At 37.7% G+C, this 21,487-nt stretch overlaps 1 protein-coding gene across 1 annotated transcript in view; it reads right to left on the minus strand.

The window, feature by feature from the left end:
• Positions 1-544: 544 nt before the first annotated feature.
• The window catches only part of LOC139720483 (scavenger receptor cysteine-rich domain-containing group B protein-like), a 51,201-nt gene continuing 30,258 nt past the window's right edge, over positions 545-21,487 (minus strand). The window contains exons 11-12 of the mRNA XM_071631837.1: positions 13,378-13,686; positions 545-801 (exon numbers count right to left, since the gene is read on the minus strand). Of these exons, the coding sequence (XP_071487938.1) occupies positions 545-801; positions 13,378-13,686 (566 nt within the window). The remainder of the gene's footprint in view (positions 802-13,377; positions 13,687-21,487) is intronic.

Raw genomic sequence — 21,487 nt, forward strand, 5'->3', positions numbered from 1 at the left:
GAGCATTTTTTTCCAATCTCGATCCAACCATGAAATATTGTGGGCTCTTTGGACCATGTTGCAAGAGATTGTTGTCCTCCAGCACAACCTACCTATAAGAGATATGGAGAAGATCAGAACAAGAAACAGGAGGAGAATGCCCAGAAGTTACCAGTCTTGACCATGGCTGGCACAGGAATCCTCTGGAAGGACACTATACAAGTTCCCGAGGGTGGACATCACCAATGTACATGGAAGTGTGTCTGAAACTCTGGTCTTCAACGGCTCAGAACTCAGGGACTGCCTTGAACACAGAAAAACAGGATTTCCTGATCCATTCCCCTTGCTCCACAATAACAAGCCTACCGGTCACACTTCATCCCGAGATATACCTTTTGAATAAAGACCTTCTTCATGAAGCCATACACGAGTCTTCGCAGGTATGAGAAGATTTTTAACCTAGAGGTCGACGTGTGGTGACGAATGCATTTGGAATCCTGGCCCATGACGGGTAGCCCTCCTCGCCACCATGCAGTCAAGCCCTTCCATTCTGCAGGACATAACCCTATGCTGTGTCTGCCTGCACAACTCGTTCTTCAGAGGCTTCTTGGGATGCACCTCTGCCCTGTCCATGGCAGCGGCCAGTGGTGTTACTAATGACCTTGGCTCCATTGTACCTGGTTGGTATTACGTGATGTTGACCTGGCGACTCCTCAATGCGAACCGACGTTGCCACATATTGATGCAATTTGGCAGTGTTCGGAATTGCGTCTGAACTTATTCGAAAGGCAATCAGGACGTTCCGCACACATTCAAGACGTACTGGAGTGGCAAGCGAAAGATTCCAAGTGCATTCAACTTAATATTCTTTCAATTTCGAATTAGATTTCAGGAGCAATTGAGAATATGCCTTCGAGGTGTATTCCGGCCCATTCAATGAGCATTTGGGATATTCTGGCAGGATTATTGAAGTAGCATGACATCTCGGTTCTCCCTGAAAATAATACCCCCATCACACTAATTCCGAATCAGCACGAATCAACAGAACCAGCCGGGATTAAGGATTTTCAAAATTCGCGCCACATTCGGAAGAAAAATTCAAATTCTTACAGCTTGGTAGGGAATGCTGTTCGAATAATTGGATTGGAATGCACTTCGAACCCTTCTCAAATCATTGTTGGACATTCCGGATGAATTTAATAGCTCTCGAATCCTGCTTGAATGTACTTGAAACAGTGTAAGAATATTCAGAATGCTGTTAGAATGCGGTCAGAATTTTTAGAAAGCACTTCGAATGCCGCACGAGCGCGGTTCGATTGCTGCCCGAAGTCTGATGGTCGGTAAGCGCCTCGAATGCAGTACAAACTCACTATCGAATGCGGTCAGAACGTTCCTGGAAAGGCCACGAAATATGCTTTGAATGTTCACGAATTCAAACAGATGCAACCCGAAAAATTAAGAATACACTTGGAATGTACTGTACTTTGAATGGAACACGAATGTTCCGTGTGTGTCAAGAATGCCGCCGAAATGGTCTCCGATAGCGCATAAAATGGTGATTTTCACCAATCTCAACCCGATCATCCTTGGACCATGTTGCTTTGCTAAAGATTGCTGTCCTTCAGCAAGACCTCTTTGAAAGAGGGTGCCTAGGCCAATTACCCTCTGGGCAATTACCCTAGACCCTTACCGTGACCCTAACCCTACTCCTAATCCTGACCCTAATCCTTACTCTAACCTTTTCACCAACCAGTATTTGACTGACGTAATTGTATGAGCATTACAAGTATTTTGGCAAAATTTAAGGGGCAACCCTGTACCGATTCTTCCTCAAATGAAGTCAGATTGGTTCAAATGCTGTTAGAATGCCGTAGGAGTATTTAGAATGCCGTAGGAATATTTAGAATGCAATCAGAGTCCAATTTGAATACCCTTCGAATGCAGATCGATATTTTTCCACCTCGAATGCTCCTCGAATGTTTTAAGCATGGGTAAAACATCCGGGTTGGCCACAAGAATGCGCCCGAATGTATGGAACCCACTCAGAATGTCATCAGAATTTTTAGAATGCACTTCGAATATGCAGGAATGCAGGAAGAATTTCCATTCCAACGGCATTCCGGCACATTCCGCCTATAGTGTGACGGGGGTATAAGGTCAGTATATGTCTGGAATACTGTTGGAATGCCGTAGGAATATTGAGAATGTAGTCAGAGTGCAATCAGAAAACTCTTCGAATACCGTTCCATACCAAACTATCCATCGTTTCGCGAGGAAAGTTTGGAGAGATTGTATTCTTTTATTTTTTTTTATTTAGTTTAGTTTTTTTCTTACGGTCGCCCGTTCGCATGTGCAATGCCCCGCTGAAAGAGGTTCAAAATCACGGCTTGGATTAAGTGTGGATATATTGAAGACACTCTGTAACTCTCAGGAAGGGCTAAAAAAGGAGACTATGAATGCGGCACAGTATCCCCAAGGAGTCAATGAAGTTTTAATACAAAGATCTGATTTATTCATTATGTGGCATCAGAGACCAGCAACTATTGTAAAAATATTTCTTGTATAGCATGTAAACGGATTCACATTCTAGCAGCACTGCCCTTTTCATCTGTTTTTACACGAGCAGTTCCTGAGCGTTTTATTGATGACACATAATCCGGTAGTCTGTTCAGGTATGTACCGTGACCGTCATACTTCCTGCTAGGCGACATCGATGTACCCTTTGTCTTTGCAACTATGAAGCTCACGTTGACACCATTCCTTTTCACCAGAAAAGAAACAACACAGCACAGAGTGACTTTACGCGGAGGAAGGAGTTACTTTCTGCTTCTACTCAAACATTTTTATTTTTGAGATGTGATTTTTTTTTTCTGAATTTGTTTCCTTCTAACAAATCCCTCAACATTTACCCTTCTGTTTAATTATTGTTTTTATTTAATCTTTGTTTTTTTTCTTGACCTGTCCAATATTAATTAAAAAGTCATGTTCACTCATCATGTTAACATGTTCAGTAAATGTATGCGCATGTTGATACAGGCGATCTGTAACGTCTAGAATTTACCTCTTGCAATGCAATGCCGTATATTTTCACTGCATTCGCTCTTTTTTATCTGTTCTACATAAGTAGTTCCTGATGGTGACATTGAAACATGAAATATTATCTAACTTGGATCAGGTAGATCTCGTAAAGTTACCATCCAGTTTCCTCCCAGGCAGTAGCCAAAACTATACACATTGCTTTTTCCAGCCACCCCCCCCCCAAAAAAAAAAGAAAAAAGTTATATTAGTCACATCGTTCTTCTCACTAATTATATATATGTGACCCTGCACCTCAAAACAAACAAAAAGTCGCCAGACATGAATTTTTAGTTAAGACCATATTCTAAAAGAGCAGACTTTAAGCTTTAAAATGATGTATAACTCAAATCAAATAGACTCTCCTAACCTATCTAAATATTGGAAAGAAAGCACAAACTCAGGAAAAGTGTGAACTGAGAAAAGAGGCTCTGAAGTACAGTGTCTATTCAAGCGCTTAATCTTTACCAAGCCATGCTGGCTGTGCGATGAATGGGACAAAAAACAGGAAGTAAACCATCAGAGTAACAACAATGAAGGGATTACCAGATTAAACTGAAATTAAAGATGCCTCATTAACACATTCTGTTCATAATTAATGCCAACTTTCAAAGCAGTAACACTATCCTTTCAAAAGTTATTAGAGTTGAAAGTGAAGAGTGTGGACAAGGTTTTTCAGAAATGAAAAAGGGATTCTAAAGACACACCTAATCACACTATTCTACAAAAAATGATCGAGATAAACTGCTGAAAAAAAGACACTTTCCTGCCCGTTTTATAATACCAAATTTTAGCATAATGTAAAAGAAGACCCGCTCTTTCAGAAAATATGAAAAAGTCAAGTTCGGCTAGGTTGACCCATTTCACTTATTTTCAGTCCTCACGTAAAATCAGTGTGTGCGACTTTATGTTCGTTTTGAGGTGCACGGTCACATATGTGAAGAGTTTGTTCGCAAAAACCGATAAGTCCATTTTTAAAGAATTTGAAGTACGGTCTCTGTAATAAAGTACAAAATAATACCTTTTAAATGATATATTGATCACTACAGATAAAGGTACATTTTTGAAATTATGGTCGATTATTATTATTCTCTTTATTTTTCTTGACCTTTAATCGCAAATATCTCAGTTCGGCAAATATGGACTTCTCGGTTTTTTGCAAACAAACTCTTCATATATGTATATATATATATGTTATGGCAACGTTGCAAAGACTGAAGTAGTATTTATCAGCTTCAAATATGTATATGTGCAATTTATATGTGCTCATCCTGTACATTTAAAGACCAAAAATGTTCAGAATTATGAAAGAAGGCGTAAGTTTACACCTCTGAATATAGCCCGGTTTCAAGAGTCTTTGATTGAAATTGACTGGTCTGATTCATATGTGTTGCAAGATACGAATGTAGCTTATGATATTTGTATGCCTCCGCAACGAAGTGGCCGGAGGCATTATGTTTTCGGGTCGTCCGTCCGTCCGTCCGTCCGTCCGTCCGTCCGTCCGTCCCGTTTTGTTTTTGTCGATATCTCAAGAACCGTGTGGTGGTTTTACATCAAACTTGGTATGAGGGTATATACTTGGGGGATAATACTTTGTGTGGATTTTAGGGTTACAGGGTCAAAGGTCAAAGGTCACAGGTTATTTTGTGAAAAAAAATTGAAATTTCATGTTTTTCTCCATATCTCGCAAATGGTTCAAGGTATCTTCATGGAACTTAGTATATATGTGACCCTGCACCTCAAAACAAACAAAAAGTCGCCTGACATGAATTTTTAGTTAATACCATGTTCTGAAAGAGCAGACTTTAAGCTTTAAAATTATGTATAACTCAAATCAAATGGACTCTCCTAACCTATCTAAATATTGGAAAGAAATCACAAACTCAGGAAAAGTGTGAACTCAGAAAAGAGGCTCTGAAGTACAGTGTCTATTCAAGCGCTTAATCTTTACCAAACCGTGCTGGCTGTGCGATGAATGGGACAAAAAACAGGAAGTAAACCGCCAGAGTAACTACAATGAAGGGATTATCAGATTAGACTAAAATTAAACATGCCTCATTAACACATTCTGTCCATAATTGATGCCAACTTTCAAAGCAGTAGCACTATCCTTTCAAAAGTTATTAGAGTTGAAAGTGAAGAGTGTGGACAAGGTTTTTAAGAAATGGAAAAGGGATTCTAAAGACACACCTAATCACACTATTCTACCAAAAATGTTCGAGATAAACTGCTGAAAAACACACTTTCTTGCCCGTTTTATGATACCAAATTTTAGCATAATGTAAAAGAAGTGCCGCTCTTTCAGAAAATAAGAAAAAGTCAAGTTCGGCTAGGTTGACCCATTTCACTTATTTTCAGTCCTCACGCAAAATCAGTGTGTGCGACTTTATGTTCGTTTTGAGGGGCACGGTCACATATGCTTGTACCGATGAGCAGTGATTATCTAGGGAAGTTGGGGGTCATGGGTCAAAGGTCAGGGGGTCAAAGGTCAAGGTCAACTCCTCAAAATATCACTACTTTCCTGATATTTATGCAATGAAGGTTTTTTTTTTAACTTGATGTATACATGTATTACCCAATATATATTCTGTGGGAAGTTTCTTGCCAAAAGGTCAAAGGTCAAAAGGTCAAAGGTCAAGTGAAAGTGCTGAATTGCACTTTTTCCTCCATATCTCAAAAGTAACTCAAGGTATCATCATGAAACTTACATATTTATGCATGTTCAACCTAACAGTGATTCTCTTTGGAACTGTGAGGTCAAAGGTCAAAGGCCAGGTTTAGATAGTGCTATTTTCCCATTTGATACTGAAATTATACTTTTTCTCAATACCTTGAAAAATTACTCAATGCATAAACTTATAAAAGGGTCAAAAGTCAAGTAAAAATCATCAGTTCCCCAAATACCTGCACTCTGACATTTTAATCATTCATCCAATTGAACCTAGTTCTAGGAAAGTGAACATTCAGCACATTTGTGTCAAACCTGTCATTTTAATATTTTGCCAATTGTTTGAAACTGTCATCACACATTGTCAAGACATTGTACTATAGACCTATTAGGAGAACCATGCATTATGGCGGAGGCATATCAGTCGCCGTAGCGATATATATAGTTATAAATAAGATTATTACTTTGTTAGCTATACATATTCCATTAGTTAGAAAGAAGTTGCGTAATTACAAACGTGATCCAAGATTGCCATGGGTGTCAAAGTCACTATTACATTCAATCAATCGTAAAAACAACTTTTATTATGTATATGAGGCTAAAAAACACCACAGTACTCCCGTGATAAGTATACTGCTTATAAAAATACTCTCACAATGGTATTGCGTAAAGAAAAAAGAAATTACTATACACGAAAATTAGATTTGTTTAAAAATGATATGCGTAATACTTGGAAATTGATTAATGAAACATTGAATAAGCATAAGGAAAGAAATGTTATATCTAGAATTAAGAATGATGGATCTGGAATAAAAGATTTACGTATGATAGCTGTCAGAAATATTCAATTCACATTTTTCGAGTGTTGGCCGAAATCTTTGTGAAAATACCCCCGTTGTCTAGTAATAAATTCAAAGATTACTTGGATGTAGGTACAACGTAATCAAAATTCAATCTTTTTTCCCCTGTAACAGTATATGAGATTTTAGATAGTGTTCATAATATACCTTCCAAAAGAAGTTATGGTTATGATGACATTGATAATATACTGTTAAAAAATATGATATTCTATATTGTTGATCCGCTATCTTACATTTTTAATTTATCAATATCACAAGGGCAGGTACCAGATGCTATGGAAACATAGAAAATGATTCCAATCTTTAAAAAGGGTACTAGGGAAGATTTGAATAATTACAGGCCTATTTCACTTTTGCCTAGTATATCTAAAATATTAGAAAAGATACTATTCTCGAATTATACAATTTTTAAATAAAAATGATATTTTGTCAAATATCAATTTGGATTTCGCCAAAAAAAAAAATATAGCACAGCACATGGAATATCATCTTTCACTGAAAACGTATCTCGGGCCATTGATAAGTTTCAACATACTGCAGGAATCTTCCTTGACCTCCCCAGTGCCTTCGACACGATTAACCACGGCACTCTTTTTTATAAACTTAATCATTATGGTATACGTGGGAAGGCCTTGGAGTGGTTCATAAGCTATTTGACAGACAGAAAACAATTTGTTTTTATAAACAATGAAAAAAAAATATTGTTCTTTGCGTTCAGTTGATTGTGGAGTTCCACAAGGAAGAATACTAGGGCCGTTACTTTTTATTATCTACATCAATGATTTTCCAAAATCATCAAAAATGTTCTCTCCTTCTTATTATTTGCAGATGATTCTAATCTTTTCTTTTCTCATTCAAATCGTCATACATTAGTTGATATCATAAATGAAGAATTGAACAAGATAATGCAATGGCTAAGATCAAATAGATAATTGCCCTTGATAAATTGCAACATGATATAATTTTTGAAATTGAAGTCATAGACAATTTATTCTGTTAGATTTCTCGGTCTAACTGTAGATAGTAAGCTCTCTTGGAAACAACATAATTATGTGACCCTGCACCTCAAAACAAACAAAAAGTCGCCAGACATGAATTTTTAGTTAAGACCATTATTTGAAAGAGCAAACTTTAAGCTTTAAAATGGTGTATAACTCAAATCATATGGACTCTCCTAACCTATCTAAATATTGGAAAGAAAGCACAAACTCAGGAAAAGTGTGAACTGAGAAAAGAGGCTCTGAAGTACAGCGTCTATTCAAGCGCTTAATCTTTACCAAACCGTGCTGGCTGTGCGATGAATGGGACAAAAAACAGGAAGTAAACCACCAGAGTAACAACAATGAAGGGATTATTAGATTAAACTGAAATTAAGCATGCCTTATGAACACATTCTGTCCATCATTAATGCCAACTTTCAAAGCAGTAGCATTATCCTGTCAAAAGTTATTAGAGTTGAAAATGAAGAGTGTGGACAAGGTTTTTAAGAAATGAAAAAGGGATTCTCAAGACACACCTAATCACACTATTCTACCAAAAATGTTCGAGATAAACTGCTAAAAAAACACACACTTTCCTGCCCGTTTTATGACACCAAATTTTAGGATAATGTAAAAGAAGACCCGCTCTTTCAGAAAATATGAAAAAGTCAAGTTCGGCTTGGTTGACCCATTTCACTTATTTTCAGTCCTCACGCAAAATCAGTATGTGCGACTTTATGTTCGTTTTGAGGTGCACGGTCACATATAGATTGTATATGCCGTACAATTTCTAGTATTATAGGTGTAATTATTGAAGTAAAGTTTTGTTTTCCCGTTAAAACGTTAATGGTATATTCAACTTTAATTTCACCTTTTTTAACGTAATGAATTAGCGTATGGGAAAATACACATTCAACTTTTGGATAGATTATTTTTGCTCCAAAGAGAAAGCACTTTGAGTAGTATGTAATACCTCCAGATATTCCAATACTGACGGTTTATTTGTGGAGAATAAGGTTTTGAAAGTTAGGGATTTGTATTATTATTATCTTGGTCAATCTATGTATAGCTTACATAATAATTCACTTCCTTCTGTTTTTGAAAATATGTTTAATAAGAATAAAAATATAAATACCCCACTCGTCAAACAGATGAGTATCATTTGCCCCTTACTCGAACTCTATTTATAAAATCTACAGTGGCCCAAAACTATGGAATTCTCTCGAGAAATATATAACAGATTCTACTAGTTTGAAATTATTTTGTAGTAATTTAAAGAAATATTGTACCCCATAATTAGTTTGACTGTTTGGAATTGTTGTTCTTTTTTCTTCGCCCTGCGTCGAGAATACTGACCTGCCCTTCGCTCTCTCTATTCCCCCTTCTCTCCCTCCCTCCCCCTCTTTCTGTGTGTATATAGGGCCTATGTATGCGTGTGTGTGTACGTGTGCGTATGTGTGTGCGTATGTGTGTGTGTGTGTGTGTGTGTGTGAATGCGTATGCTTCATCTTACCATCGATGTTATGAAAAGTGTATACTTTCAATGACTAACTTGTACGGTTCATGTATTGTTGTATTGTAAGCTTTGTATTTAATGTACTACAGTAATGTTAAACGTATATGAGGGGACTGTACTATACAAGTTCCCTTTTTAGCATCCCCTCAGTTTTCATTTCCACCAAGTCATTTATGAAACAATATGTATTATAATCATGTTACAAGATATGTTATCATTTGACGTTTGTATTACCTATGTATATGGATTGGAAATTAAAATAAAAACATGAATGAATAAATGTATGTATAAATATATATATATATATATATATATATATATATGTGTGTGTGTGTGTGTGTGTGTGTGTGTGACCCTGCACCTCAAAACAAACAAAAAATCGCCAGACATGAATTTTTAGTTAAGACAATATTCTGAAAGAGAAGTTTTTAAGCTTTGAAATGAGGTATAACTCAAATCAAATGGACTCTCCTAACCTATCTAAATATTGGAAAGAAAGCACAAACTCAGGAAAAGTGTGACCTGAGAAAAGAGGCTCTGAAGTAAAGTGTCTATTTAATCTTTACCAAACCGTGCTGGCTGTGCGATGAATGGGACAAAAAACAGGAGGTAAACCACCAGAGTAACAACAATGAAGGGATAATTAGATTAAACTGAAATTGAGCATGACTCATTAACACATTCTGCCCATATTTAATGCCAACTTTCAAAGCAGTAGCACTATCTTTTCAAAAGTTATTAGAGTTGAAAGTGAAGAGTGTGGACAAGGTTTTTCAAAAATAAAAAAGGGATTCTAAAGACACACCTAATCACACTATTCTACCAAAAATGTTCGAGATAAACTGCTAAAAAAACACACTTTCCTGCCCGTTTTATGACCCCAAATTTTAGCATAATGTAAAAGAAGACCCGTTTTTTTCAGAAAATATGAAAAAGTCAAGTTCGGCTAGGTTGACCCATTTCACTTATTTTCAGTCCTCACGCAATATCAGTGTGTGCGACGTTATGTTCGTTTTGAGGTGCACGGTCACATATATATATATATATATATATATGAATATATAGTATATATATAAGTATATAGTATAATATAACAATGCAAAGACTGAAGTAGTATTTATCAGCTTCAACCCAATCACCCTTCTTTTTGTTGACCCTTCTCAATCCGATCATGGACCTAATATACAAAGATATTCATGCTCCTGTACATCTCGAAAGCGCCACAAAGATATATTTTTTTTTTTGTACATGCTTCACAACTTTGATCCCATCGTCGTCACCACCAGCGAACCGGGAGAAGAACAAGACGGAGATTCGAAAAATCTAAAACTACATGCGCAGAAGAAAAAAAAAACTCACAAAAATCAGGTAAAGTGAATGTGCAGTTGATGTGTATGTTAGGAAATCATGCCTTAAACAATTTCGCTTGGGAGAAGCAGGCAGTTTTCAAAAGAAAGCTAGAATTTTGTCAGAATGATTGTCATTTGTGATCTCAATATTTCACTTCTCTCCAGCTCATTCCATAGCAAAAAGGGACGGGATAAGGTAATGGCAGAAAACAGGCAAATCTTGCCATTAGACAAGGTCTTATGCGTGTGCGAAATGGTGCGCATCAGCAATTACCCAACTTTTGACACAAAATTTGTCATGCTCTCAGGTTTTGCTGCTCCTGATCATCTGCACTGAGTCAAAGACATTTCCGTCTGAAAAAAGGCACATCAGCGAAACAAGACTAAAATGAGAAAAACAATTCTTTTGTTAGTGACGACACATGATCACAAAATCGATATTGTCCAGACGCCTGAATGGACTCATTAAGATGCACATAATCAGGTGGCAGTGGTGACAATGGGATCAAAGAAACACCTCCGTTCATAGTCCATGTATATAAGGTCCATGTTCCGATTGTCAATTTCGTTCAACATATTTTTCAGTAAAAACGTGCATGTAAAATGTCAAGCATTGGTGATCCGAGTATCCTTCGGATCATCTTCTGTATCTGTACTGATTCTTTATTTCTCCCCAAAAGTTGTGCACAGGTTAGCTCAGAAAGTCCTCGGCCTATCAAATTCAAAATTATACCACATATGTATCATGTCGCAAAGACGACAGATTCTATAACATCATAGTGATCAATCGACCGTGACGTCACTATGACGTCATTATATGAAAACACGTTTTCATTCATATCTCATTACTGGAATGGAATTTTTCAATGAAATTTATGTCACATATATTTCAAGTCAAACCCATTCTACTCATATTCTCAAATTTTAGTTTGCACTTCAAACGTGCGCGTACGCGCACGTTAAAATGTTGACATGCTCCAATCGAGCTCAAATCTTTTTGCACACGTTTCAGATCATTTAGAGCATTTTTTGAAAAATTGAAAAAATTGGACGGACGCGTACGCGCGCGCGCATATACGCATACACAACTCATATTATGCAATAGAAATTTCACGTTTTTTTCACGCGCATCAGATGTCTGAAGTGTCAAGGAATAATTCTAGTACGTTTCAAGTCAATCCGACTCAATATGACGTCATACGGGCCCGTCAAAGTTGAAATTCCGCGCGCTTCAATGGCGATATAAAGTGCAGCTATGCCAAAAAACCGCCAATTTTAAATACGATTTTACTCGTCAGGATGGACGGTGACCCCCCAATTTTCTTTACATATTCTGAAAGCTGATGATGAGTTGTACATGTCATTTCATGGGTTGGCGATATTGGCAAAATGATTAAAAGATATCAAATTTCTTAATGAATTAAAAAAAGTAAATTTTCAAAATGACGTCATCAAATTTCAAGTTCACTCGAGCGTATCTCACTTAACCGATTTACACCCAAATTTCAGTATGTTTTAGCTTATTTATTGTTCTTTCATATTTTTTTTTACAAAATTTTGATTGGATGACGGCATCATCTCGTAAAAATGAATTGAAAGTAACCTTGTCAAATTTGACCAGTTTACGTGTTATTTCTATGGGAGTGCAGTTTTTCTGGAAATGAAAATTGACATGACTATCTTTTTCGAGCACTAGCTCACTTATGCTTCCCTGAATTTATCCCAGTTTTTAATATGTTATAGCTGAGACTTTGGGCTATCGAAAATATGCCCTTCGTTTTTTCATACAATGTCGGCATCACGTCAAAAAATGTGGTTGAAATTAAAGCTTATCTTCGATGTATTGACATATTTCTTTCTTTCTGCAACTTTCTTTGCAATAACTCAAGAAAAACAGCTGCTATCACCACCATATTTTGCACATGTTTAGTTCATGTCACGTACATTATTTCATAAAATATCAACTACTTCGTTAGACGCCATCTTGGGTATGTAAATTAGGGTCAAATGTCATAAATGTTTCATCCTGTATCTTGGTGAATACATCTCCTGTCTTTCCCATGTTTTGCACACGTAAAGACCATGTTACAAGAATCATTTCACAAAATAACCACTTTTTTCTCAGATGCCATCTTGTCTGTGCAAAGTGGGGTCAAAGGTCATATGTACTACTTCTTTGTTTTCGTTATGACGTGTTATCTCTATGGGAGGGAATTTTTCTAGATGTGAAAATTGACATGATTGTTTTTATCGAGCGCTAGCTCACGTATGCTTCGTTGAATTTCTCCCAGATTTTAACATGATGTAGCTGAGACTTTGGGCTATCGGTAATGTACCCTCAATACTTTCATACGACGTAGACATCACGTCGAAAAACTTGGTTGAAATTTAAAGCTTATCTTCGATGTACTGAGATATTTCTTTCTTTCTGCAACTTTCTTTGCAATAACTCAGGAAAAACAGCCCCTATCACCCCCATTATTTGCACATGCTTAGTTCATGTCACGTACATTATTTCACAAAATAACAACTACTTCATCGGACACCATCTTCGGTATGTAAATTAGGGTCATAAATGGTTCATCCTGTATCTTGGTATATACATTCCCTATCTTTCCCATGTTTTGCACACGCAAAGACCATGTTACAAGGATCATTTCATAACGCAATTACTTTTTGCTCAGACGTCATCTTGAGTGTGCAAAGTGGGGTCAGAGGTCAAATATACTTCATTCTGTATCGTCGTTAGTGTATACGGAATTCTGTACCAACGATGGCAGGTCTGACTCCCTTTTCTAAATGAGAATCCGAACATCACACGGCCAATGTCCCCTCAACACCGATGAAACCTGTATGGTCATGCTTATTTGGATCAGGACTCATATCATTGATTTCCGAACAGATCGGATCACCTAATTTGTCATTGTTTACAAATTCCAAGTCTAGTTACCTTTTGGTATGCACTCCACACCAACGTCTTCATGGTGCCCGCAGTCGTTCATGCCGTGTCCGCTGTGTTGGCAATCTGCCAGGTTACTCTCCGTGCCATTGCATTGGACGTCGTCCAGCAGAATCAGGCCAGATCCCTGGCCATACTCGGCGCAGCAGGAATAATTTGAGGCGCCCTCAAAGCCCAGCATCCGACACACCACGTTTGCGTCTTCGATATCCCAGTAGTCATCGCAGACAGTCCCCCACTGACCACCGTAGTAGTATTCAACTCTCCCTTGGGAGTTATCTTCGCCATCTACTAGTCGCACTTGAAATCGGGAAATCATAATCAAATGGTGAACGACTATAACATTATGCAGATGAAAAAAAACCAGCTACAATTGTTGGATTATTATTTTGCAAATAATGCAGGGCTTAAATTTTGGGGTGTGTACAACCGTGTACGGCCTCAAAGGCCGCCGTCTTGTATGTGTTTTACATGAGTAGTCGCCGATTGTGACATTGAAACATGAGATTGAGCATTTTTTTTTGGATCAGGTTAATCTTGTAAATGGTTTGTTTTCATTTCCCCCCAAGGATATACAATTTGGCTTTACAACCATGAAAATATGATTAAACTCCTTCAGAGAGTTCTTCTCATCATCAGTAAACCTATCTCCAGTTATAATGAAGAGGTACTCACTTTTCAGCTTCAGAGAAACAACTATGATTGTCTATTGAACTTTCTCATTCTGACGGTTACATTTATTTAGAATAATCCTTGCAATTAATATGTACCCTAGGCTTACATGTGTTAAGGCCCTGTAACACCTTTCCGGGTAAGCTGCGCGGGCTTATTGCGAGGAAGGATTTTCCAGCACACGGGCGTGGGGGGGGGGGGGGGGCGATGGGGGCGGTCGCCCCCTCCCCCCCCCCCTAAGATTTGGACCGGGGATTTGCGAGGCGGAAAAAAAAAATGCGTGTATACTGTATGCATGCACATGAAACGGGTCTCCTTTTCAACCTTTCATCAAATAAGATAATGTTTTGAATATTTCACTCAAACATGTACACCAGATCGTTGATTTACAAAAACTTATGAATAATTCTGAGTGCACATGACTTATAACTTATATTCCGAAAACTCAAAGTTCCCTGATGTACAAGGGGAATTTCCTTTTTAATCGACCCTTTCCTCCCTCAGTCCCCCCCCCCCCCACATCAGTTTTGTTTTGTTTTGTTTTGTTGTTTTATGATTTCCCATATATTCCATCAAATATACATATACGGGATATCTCAATTTCAACCTTAAAAGGGCAAAAGCTCCATCGTACGGGAAGGGTAGAGATAACACTCGCCAATGCCTTCTCCCTGCTCGCTCGCCCCTCCCCCCCCCCCATGCATAGAAGTAGACTGTGGCTACACTTTGAACATTTTTTTCCAAATATGACACAAAATGTGTGCACCAGAACATTTAACTGCAATCAGAAAATTATACAGAATCTCCTTCCACAGACTTGCTACACTTCTCTTCTGATTGAAAAATTTCCAGATATTCCAACTCAATTCTAAAAGCTTAAAACTGAAAATAAAAAGCTCCCTTGAATATAGGGCAGGTATCTTGCCACCATTCCATTGCTCGTTACCCATTTTACACTTAGTACATTTCTGGGAATGACAATTTCCGATTTATTTTTTTTTACGTCTGAAAATGCAAAATCACCTTCGTGTGGGAGGTGAAATGCCCCTATCTACACCCTCGTGTGCATGCTTTTTCTGTTTGATTGCTGAACAGACAGCATTCATAATATTCAGTGTAAAGAATTAATACAAGACGTTTATTTAAATAATACCATCTTATAGCCATGATGTTCAATAATAATCGACATGAAAATAAATTGCTACCTTAAACAAGTGGGTCTGTTTCAAGTCGATGAAACACGCAAAAACGTGCATCAAATTGCACCATTTGCAACGTCAAAATGCAAAAAGTTCTCACCGTGGGAGGGGGAATCCCCCTCCAACACCCTCCCCTTCTTCCTCGCTCGGGCTCAGTCGCGTTCATGATATTCAGAGTAAGAATTAATACAAATTCTTATTCAAATTATAATAGGCAAATTGTGCAATAATAAGCTACACTAGAATATAATGCAACCTCAAACAAGTGGGACTGTTTCAACTCGTTAAAACACGCAAAAACATGCAACAAACTGCACCATTTTCACATCATTATGCAAAAAGTTCTCACCGTGGGAGGGGGGACCACACCCTCCCCTTTCCCCTCGCTCGCTTCGCTCGCTCGGGCTCAGTCGCGTTCATGATATTCAGAGTAAGAATGAATACAAAAAGTTTATTTAAATGATACCATTTGTGACCCTGCACCTCAAAACAAACAAAAAGTCGCCAGACATGAATCTTTAGTTAAGACCATATTCTGAAAGAGCAGACTTTAAGCTTTACAATGATGTATAACTCAAATCAAATGGACAGTCCTAACCTATCTAAATATTGGAAAGAAAGCACAAACTCAGGAAAAGTTTGAACTCAGAAAAGAGGCTCTGAAGTCCAGTGTCTATTCAAGCGCCTAATCTTTTAAATGTGGATGTCTGTTGGATCTCACTGAGGACTTATGTGTGTGTCTGTTTATTTTTTTTTTATATTTCATTTGTGTATCCATGTTTATACATTGTATCTGCATGTTTTCAGGAATATTTTACTGTATTATGTGCTTTGTAGGAAGTGAATAAAGAATATAATAATAAAGATTACCAAACCGTGTTGGCTGTGCGATGAATGGGACAACAAACAGGAAGTAAACCACCAGAGTAACAACAATGAAGGGATTATCAGATTAAACTGAAATTAGGCATGCCTCATTAACACATTCTGTACATTATTAATGCCAACTTTCAAAGCAGTATCATAATTTCAGAAGTTATTATAGTTGAAAGTGAAGAGTGTGGACAAGGTTTTTTAGAAATGAAAAAGGGATTCTAAAGACACACCTAATCACACTATTCTACCGAAAAAATTCTACCGTGCGAGATAAACTGCTAAAAAAACACACTTTCCTGCCCGTTTTATGATACCAAATTTTGGCATAATGTAAAAGAAGACCCGCTCTTTCAGAAAATATGAAAAAGTCAAGTTCGACTAGGTTGACCCATTTCACTTATTTTCAGTCCTCACGCAAAATCAGTGTGTGCGACTTTATGTTACATTTTGAGGTGCACGGTCACATTTTATATAATTATATTATAGGCAAATTATGCAATAATAATTTACACTAGAATATACTGCGACCTTCAACAAGTGGGACAGTTTCAACTCGTTAAAACACGCAAAAACATGCATCAAATTGCACCATTTTCAACATCATTATGCAAAAAGATCTCACGTGGGAGGGTGTCAGAGATAAACGGCACGGAAGGGTTATTTTTTCCCTTTGCTCCTACCCTCTTGTTTACGGTGGGCTACTGTCTAGGTAGAAAGAATTTTTAGGCTAACAGCTGGCGAGATCGAGGTTGCCAGCTGCATCCTTCTCGCAGCGCGGTAAGAAATGCTTGGCTGGGTTTCCCGCGAATTTTGGTATGATTCATTTGGTTATAAATAAAGGCCGCACCCCGGTATTTGAATAAAGAGAATGTAAGTGACAGTGAGTAGTCAAATTACAGGTTAATAAACAGGACACCCCCTCCCACCCCCTCCCCTCCCCCTTCGTCGCTCCGCTCGCTCGGGTTCAGTCGCGTTCATGATATTCAGTGAAAAGAATTAATACAAGAAGTGTATTTAAATCATACCATCTTATATACAAATCGAGAGTGACAATTGAAACTCAAAGACCAGATAAAAGAAATGCTTTGTGCCAAGCCCATCCTTTCAAAGTTGGTTGACCTCCTCGCAGCGGCTCTGATAGACCGGGTATCTCAAAGTGTGTATGCAGCAGTCAACCTGGACGTCGAGAAAAAGCAACAAGAAGTGAATGAACTTGAGAAACAAACAACTGGAGAAAAAGCTCTCTGACAGCGAAAACTACCTGGAGGAACAAGAGCAGTACTCCAGGCGAAACTGCCTTCGAATATACGGCGTGCCGGAGAAGAAGGACGAAATCAGCGATGACGTTGTGCTCGATCTTCTCAACTCCAAACTCGACCTCGGTTTCAACGTGGGGGAAGGCGACCTGGACAGAACACACCGGATTCAACCGAAAAGACCTCAGACAGGAAGAGCTGATCAACCACGGCCACAGATTGTCAAGTTTGCACGGTACAATGTTCGTCAGAAAGTGTATGCCGCCAGAATGAAGCTGAAAAAACCCCCGATATATATACATTCGCGAAGACCCGACATCGTCTAGGCAATGGAACTCGTCCGTGAGGCTCTGAGATGCGACTCGATCACCAGGGTGTGGACCAATGACGGCAGAATTCGTGCACTGACAAGGGATAGCAAGATAGTGAACATTCGACATCGAGCAGATCTTGAAAAGCTGTGAGGTATCAGAACACTTGTGCATAGTTATTATTTTTGTATATTGTTATATAGATGGCTGTTAAATTTCCGTGTTTATCATGTGACAAGTCAGTCAGGTCTATCCAAAAAGGTATACTTTGTGTCTCCTGTTTAAAATGGGCACACTTTCGCTGCTCAGGAGCTTCTCATGAACTTTTCAATTCTGATGTAGATTGGATGTGCAATGCATGTTTAATGAATGAACTGCCTCGAAACATAGATAAGTTGAATGATAATGACCATGAACATGTAAGTATCAGTCAGGAAAGTTTTGATAAACTGTCTCCATATACATTTATCAGTCATCAAAAACCTGAAGTTATATTTCAGCACGTAAACTCGCATCCTGGTTTTAATATTGCACATTTGAATGTATGCTCTCTTTTGAAAAATTTTGATGAAATAACACACGTAGTAAAAACAAATAAAATCCATGTTTTGTGTCTTTCTGAAACAAGATTAGACCAATCTATTACTGATAATGAAATTTTTACTGAAGGATATGCAAGCATCAGAATGGACAGAAAAAGAAATGGTGGAGGTATCTTGATATATATTCATAAGTCTGTAATATACAAAAAGAGACAGGATATATTTGATGATAAACTGGATTTATTGTGTATCGAAATTTGTCTACCAAAACAAAAACCATTTCTTGTGCTTTACTACTTTAGACCCCCAGATTCTTATATCGATATGTTTGATAAGATAGAAAATCTCTTAGAGAATATTGAAACCCAGAGCATTGATTATGTCTTTGGGGGTGACATGAATTGTGATCTTAACAAAGTGCTCTCAGCACATCACACCAAACGTTTATTGCAAATAGCGGAAGAGCACGAGCTGAAACAATTCGTTGAATTGCCTACTCGGATTACATCTAAAACCTCAACTCTACTTGTGACCGTGCACCTCTAAACGAACATAAAGTTGCACACACTGATTCTGCGTGAGGACTCAAAATAAGTGAAATGGGTCAACCTAGTCGAACTTGACTTTTTCATATTTTCTGAAAGAGCGGGTCTTCTTTTACATTATGCTAAAATTTGGTATAAAACGGGCATGATAGTGTATTTTTTTTTAGCAGTTTATCTCGAACATTTTTGGTAGAATAGTGTGATTAGGTGTCTTTCGAATCCCTTTTTCATATCTGAAAAATCTTGTCCACACTCTTCACTTTCAACTCTAATAACGTTTGAAAGGATAGTGCTACTGCTCTGAAAGTTGGCATTGATTATGTACAGAATGTGTTAATGAGGCATGCTTAATTTCAGTTTAATCTGATAATCCCTTCATTGTTGTTACTCTGGTGGTTTACTTCCTATTTTTTTTGTCCCATTCATCGCACAGCTAGCACGGTTTGGTAAAGATTAAGCGCTTGAATAAACACCGTACTTCACAGCCTCTTTTCTCAGTGCACACTTTTCCTGAGTTTGTGCTTTCTTTCCAATATATAGATAGGTTAGGAGAGTCCATTTGACTTGAGTTATACATCATTCTAAAGCTTAAAGGCTGCTCTTTTAGAATATGGCCTTAACTAAAAATTCATGTCTGGCGACTTTTTGTTTGTTTTGAGGTGCAGGGTCACAATTGATGTTCTCTTTTCCTCAAATCATGACAAAATATCATTTTGTGATGTAATACCCCTTAGTTTAAGCGATCACTTTATGGTCATGGCTACTTGGGGTAATACCAAACCATCGCCAGGTAACCATAGATATGTAGTCAGCCGAATTGTTAAGAAGTTATGTGAAGACGAATTCATTGAAGACTTACAGCAGGTGTCTTGGTTTGACGTGCTTGCGGAAAGTGATGTAGAAAAAGCATTATGAATTATTGGTCTCTAAATTCAATTCCATTCTCGACAAACATGTTCCACTTCGGAAAAGGGCTGGCGCGTCAAACAAAAAGAGACACCATGGATGAATAATGATGTATTAAGTAAGATTCGAGAAAGGGACCAGATAAAAAAGCAAGCTAAAAAGTCTGGATCCTTCATTGGGACATTTATAAAAAACTACGAAATAGAGTTACATCCATGATAAGAACGGCCAAACGATTATACGTCTCTAAAATGATCGGAGACAACAAGGGTAACCCCTCCGCTATGTAGAAATCTTTGCGTTGTGTTTTGCCGAACAAAAAGAAGAATACTTCTATTAATAAGTTGGTTGTCTCAGGTAAAGATGTCAGTGGATATAGAAATATTGCAACTTATTTGAATGACCATTTCACAAGTATTGCAAACAAACGTAAAGAAACACAACTGTTTGGTAATAACATGGAAAAATTTATGGAAAAAGCATTGTCTGTGTTTACTTTTCAGGAGATCTCAGAACAAGACATTCTAAAGCATGTCAATACAATACCTTTGAACAAGGCAACTGGTCTTGATCATATTCCTGCAAGCATACTTAAGATATCAGTAAGTCATATGTTACGGCCTTTAGCAAATTTGATCAATTTATCCCTGGTGAAAGGTGTAGTACCAAGCGCATGGAAATTAGCACGTATCACGCCACTTTATGAAGATGGTGACCCAACCAATGTAACCAATTACAGGCCAATTTCTGTTTTACCTGTGCTTTCTAAGGTATTGGAAAAATAGTAGTATTTCAGCAGGTTACTGCGTATCTAACGGAAAATCGTCTTTTATGTTCACAACAACACGGTTTTCGACCAAAACATTCCACTTCGACTGCTGTAATCAATGTCATTGAAGACCTTATGTGTGCCATAGACAAAGGTTATGTTGTTGGTTTAATCTCATTAGATCTTGAAAAAGCGTTTGATCTAATTTTGCATGACATTTTAATAAAGAAATTAGTTTACTATGGTTTTGATGAGAATGTGACCAGATGGTTTAGACATTACCTTAGTCAAAGGAGACAGATGACTGTGGTCAATGGAAATGAATCCTGTTCTTTTGTGCATTGTGGTGTACCGCAAGGCAGCATATTAGGTCCGCTCTTCAGTTATTGTTCTTAAACGATCTCGCAAAAGTTGTTGAAAAGTGTCGCCTGTCTTTATATGCGGATGACACCTGTGTGTATTTTGCATCCAAAAACCCCCAAGAATTACAACACGTTTTGAATAATGACATTTCGCTGATGGCTAACTGGTTTTCGCATAACCACCTGATATTAAATGTACAGAAATGTAATTACATGAACTTGGGATCTAAAGCAAAATTACGACCCTTTCGCAACTTCAACGTTTGTATTGGTAATACAGAACTCGAAAGAGTTTATCAATGTAAATACCTCGGTGTTATTATCGATTGTAATCTAACTTGGTCTCAGCAAATTGAAAGTGTAAGAGTTAAGGCCATACGCAATCTCTATTTACTCAGAAGGGTAAGGGGTTTTACTGACAAAGCAACAGCTCTTACGCTGTACCACACTTTAATCCAAAGTCACTTTGACTACTGTTGTACTCTGTGGATGAATGGTAATTCAGTGCACTCGGAAAGGCGATTGCAGATAATACAAAACAGGGCGCTGAGAATCGTGTTGCAAGTTGATAATCGTTTTAAAGGGACTGTACAGTACTGGTTGAGGTAGGGATTCATGTTTTGAACATTCCTAAGTGAGATGATGAAAAGCTTCTTTTGAAAT

This window comes from Diadema antillarum, unplaced genomic scaffold (assembly GCF_040938485.1).
Source record: "Diadema antillarum isolate AM-2024a unplaced genomic scaffold, OU_Dant_1.0 scf00000128, whole genome shotgun sequence".
In the NCBI taxonomy this organism is placed as follows: Eukaryota; Metazoa; Echinodermata; class Echinoidea; order Diadematoida; family Diadematidae; genus Diadema; species Diadema antillarum.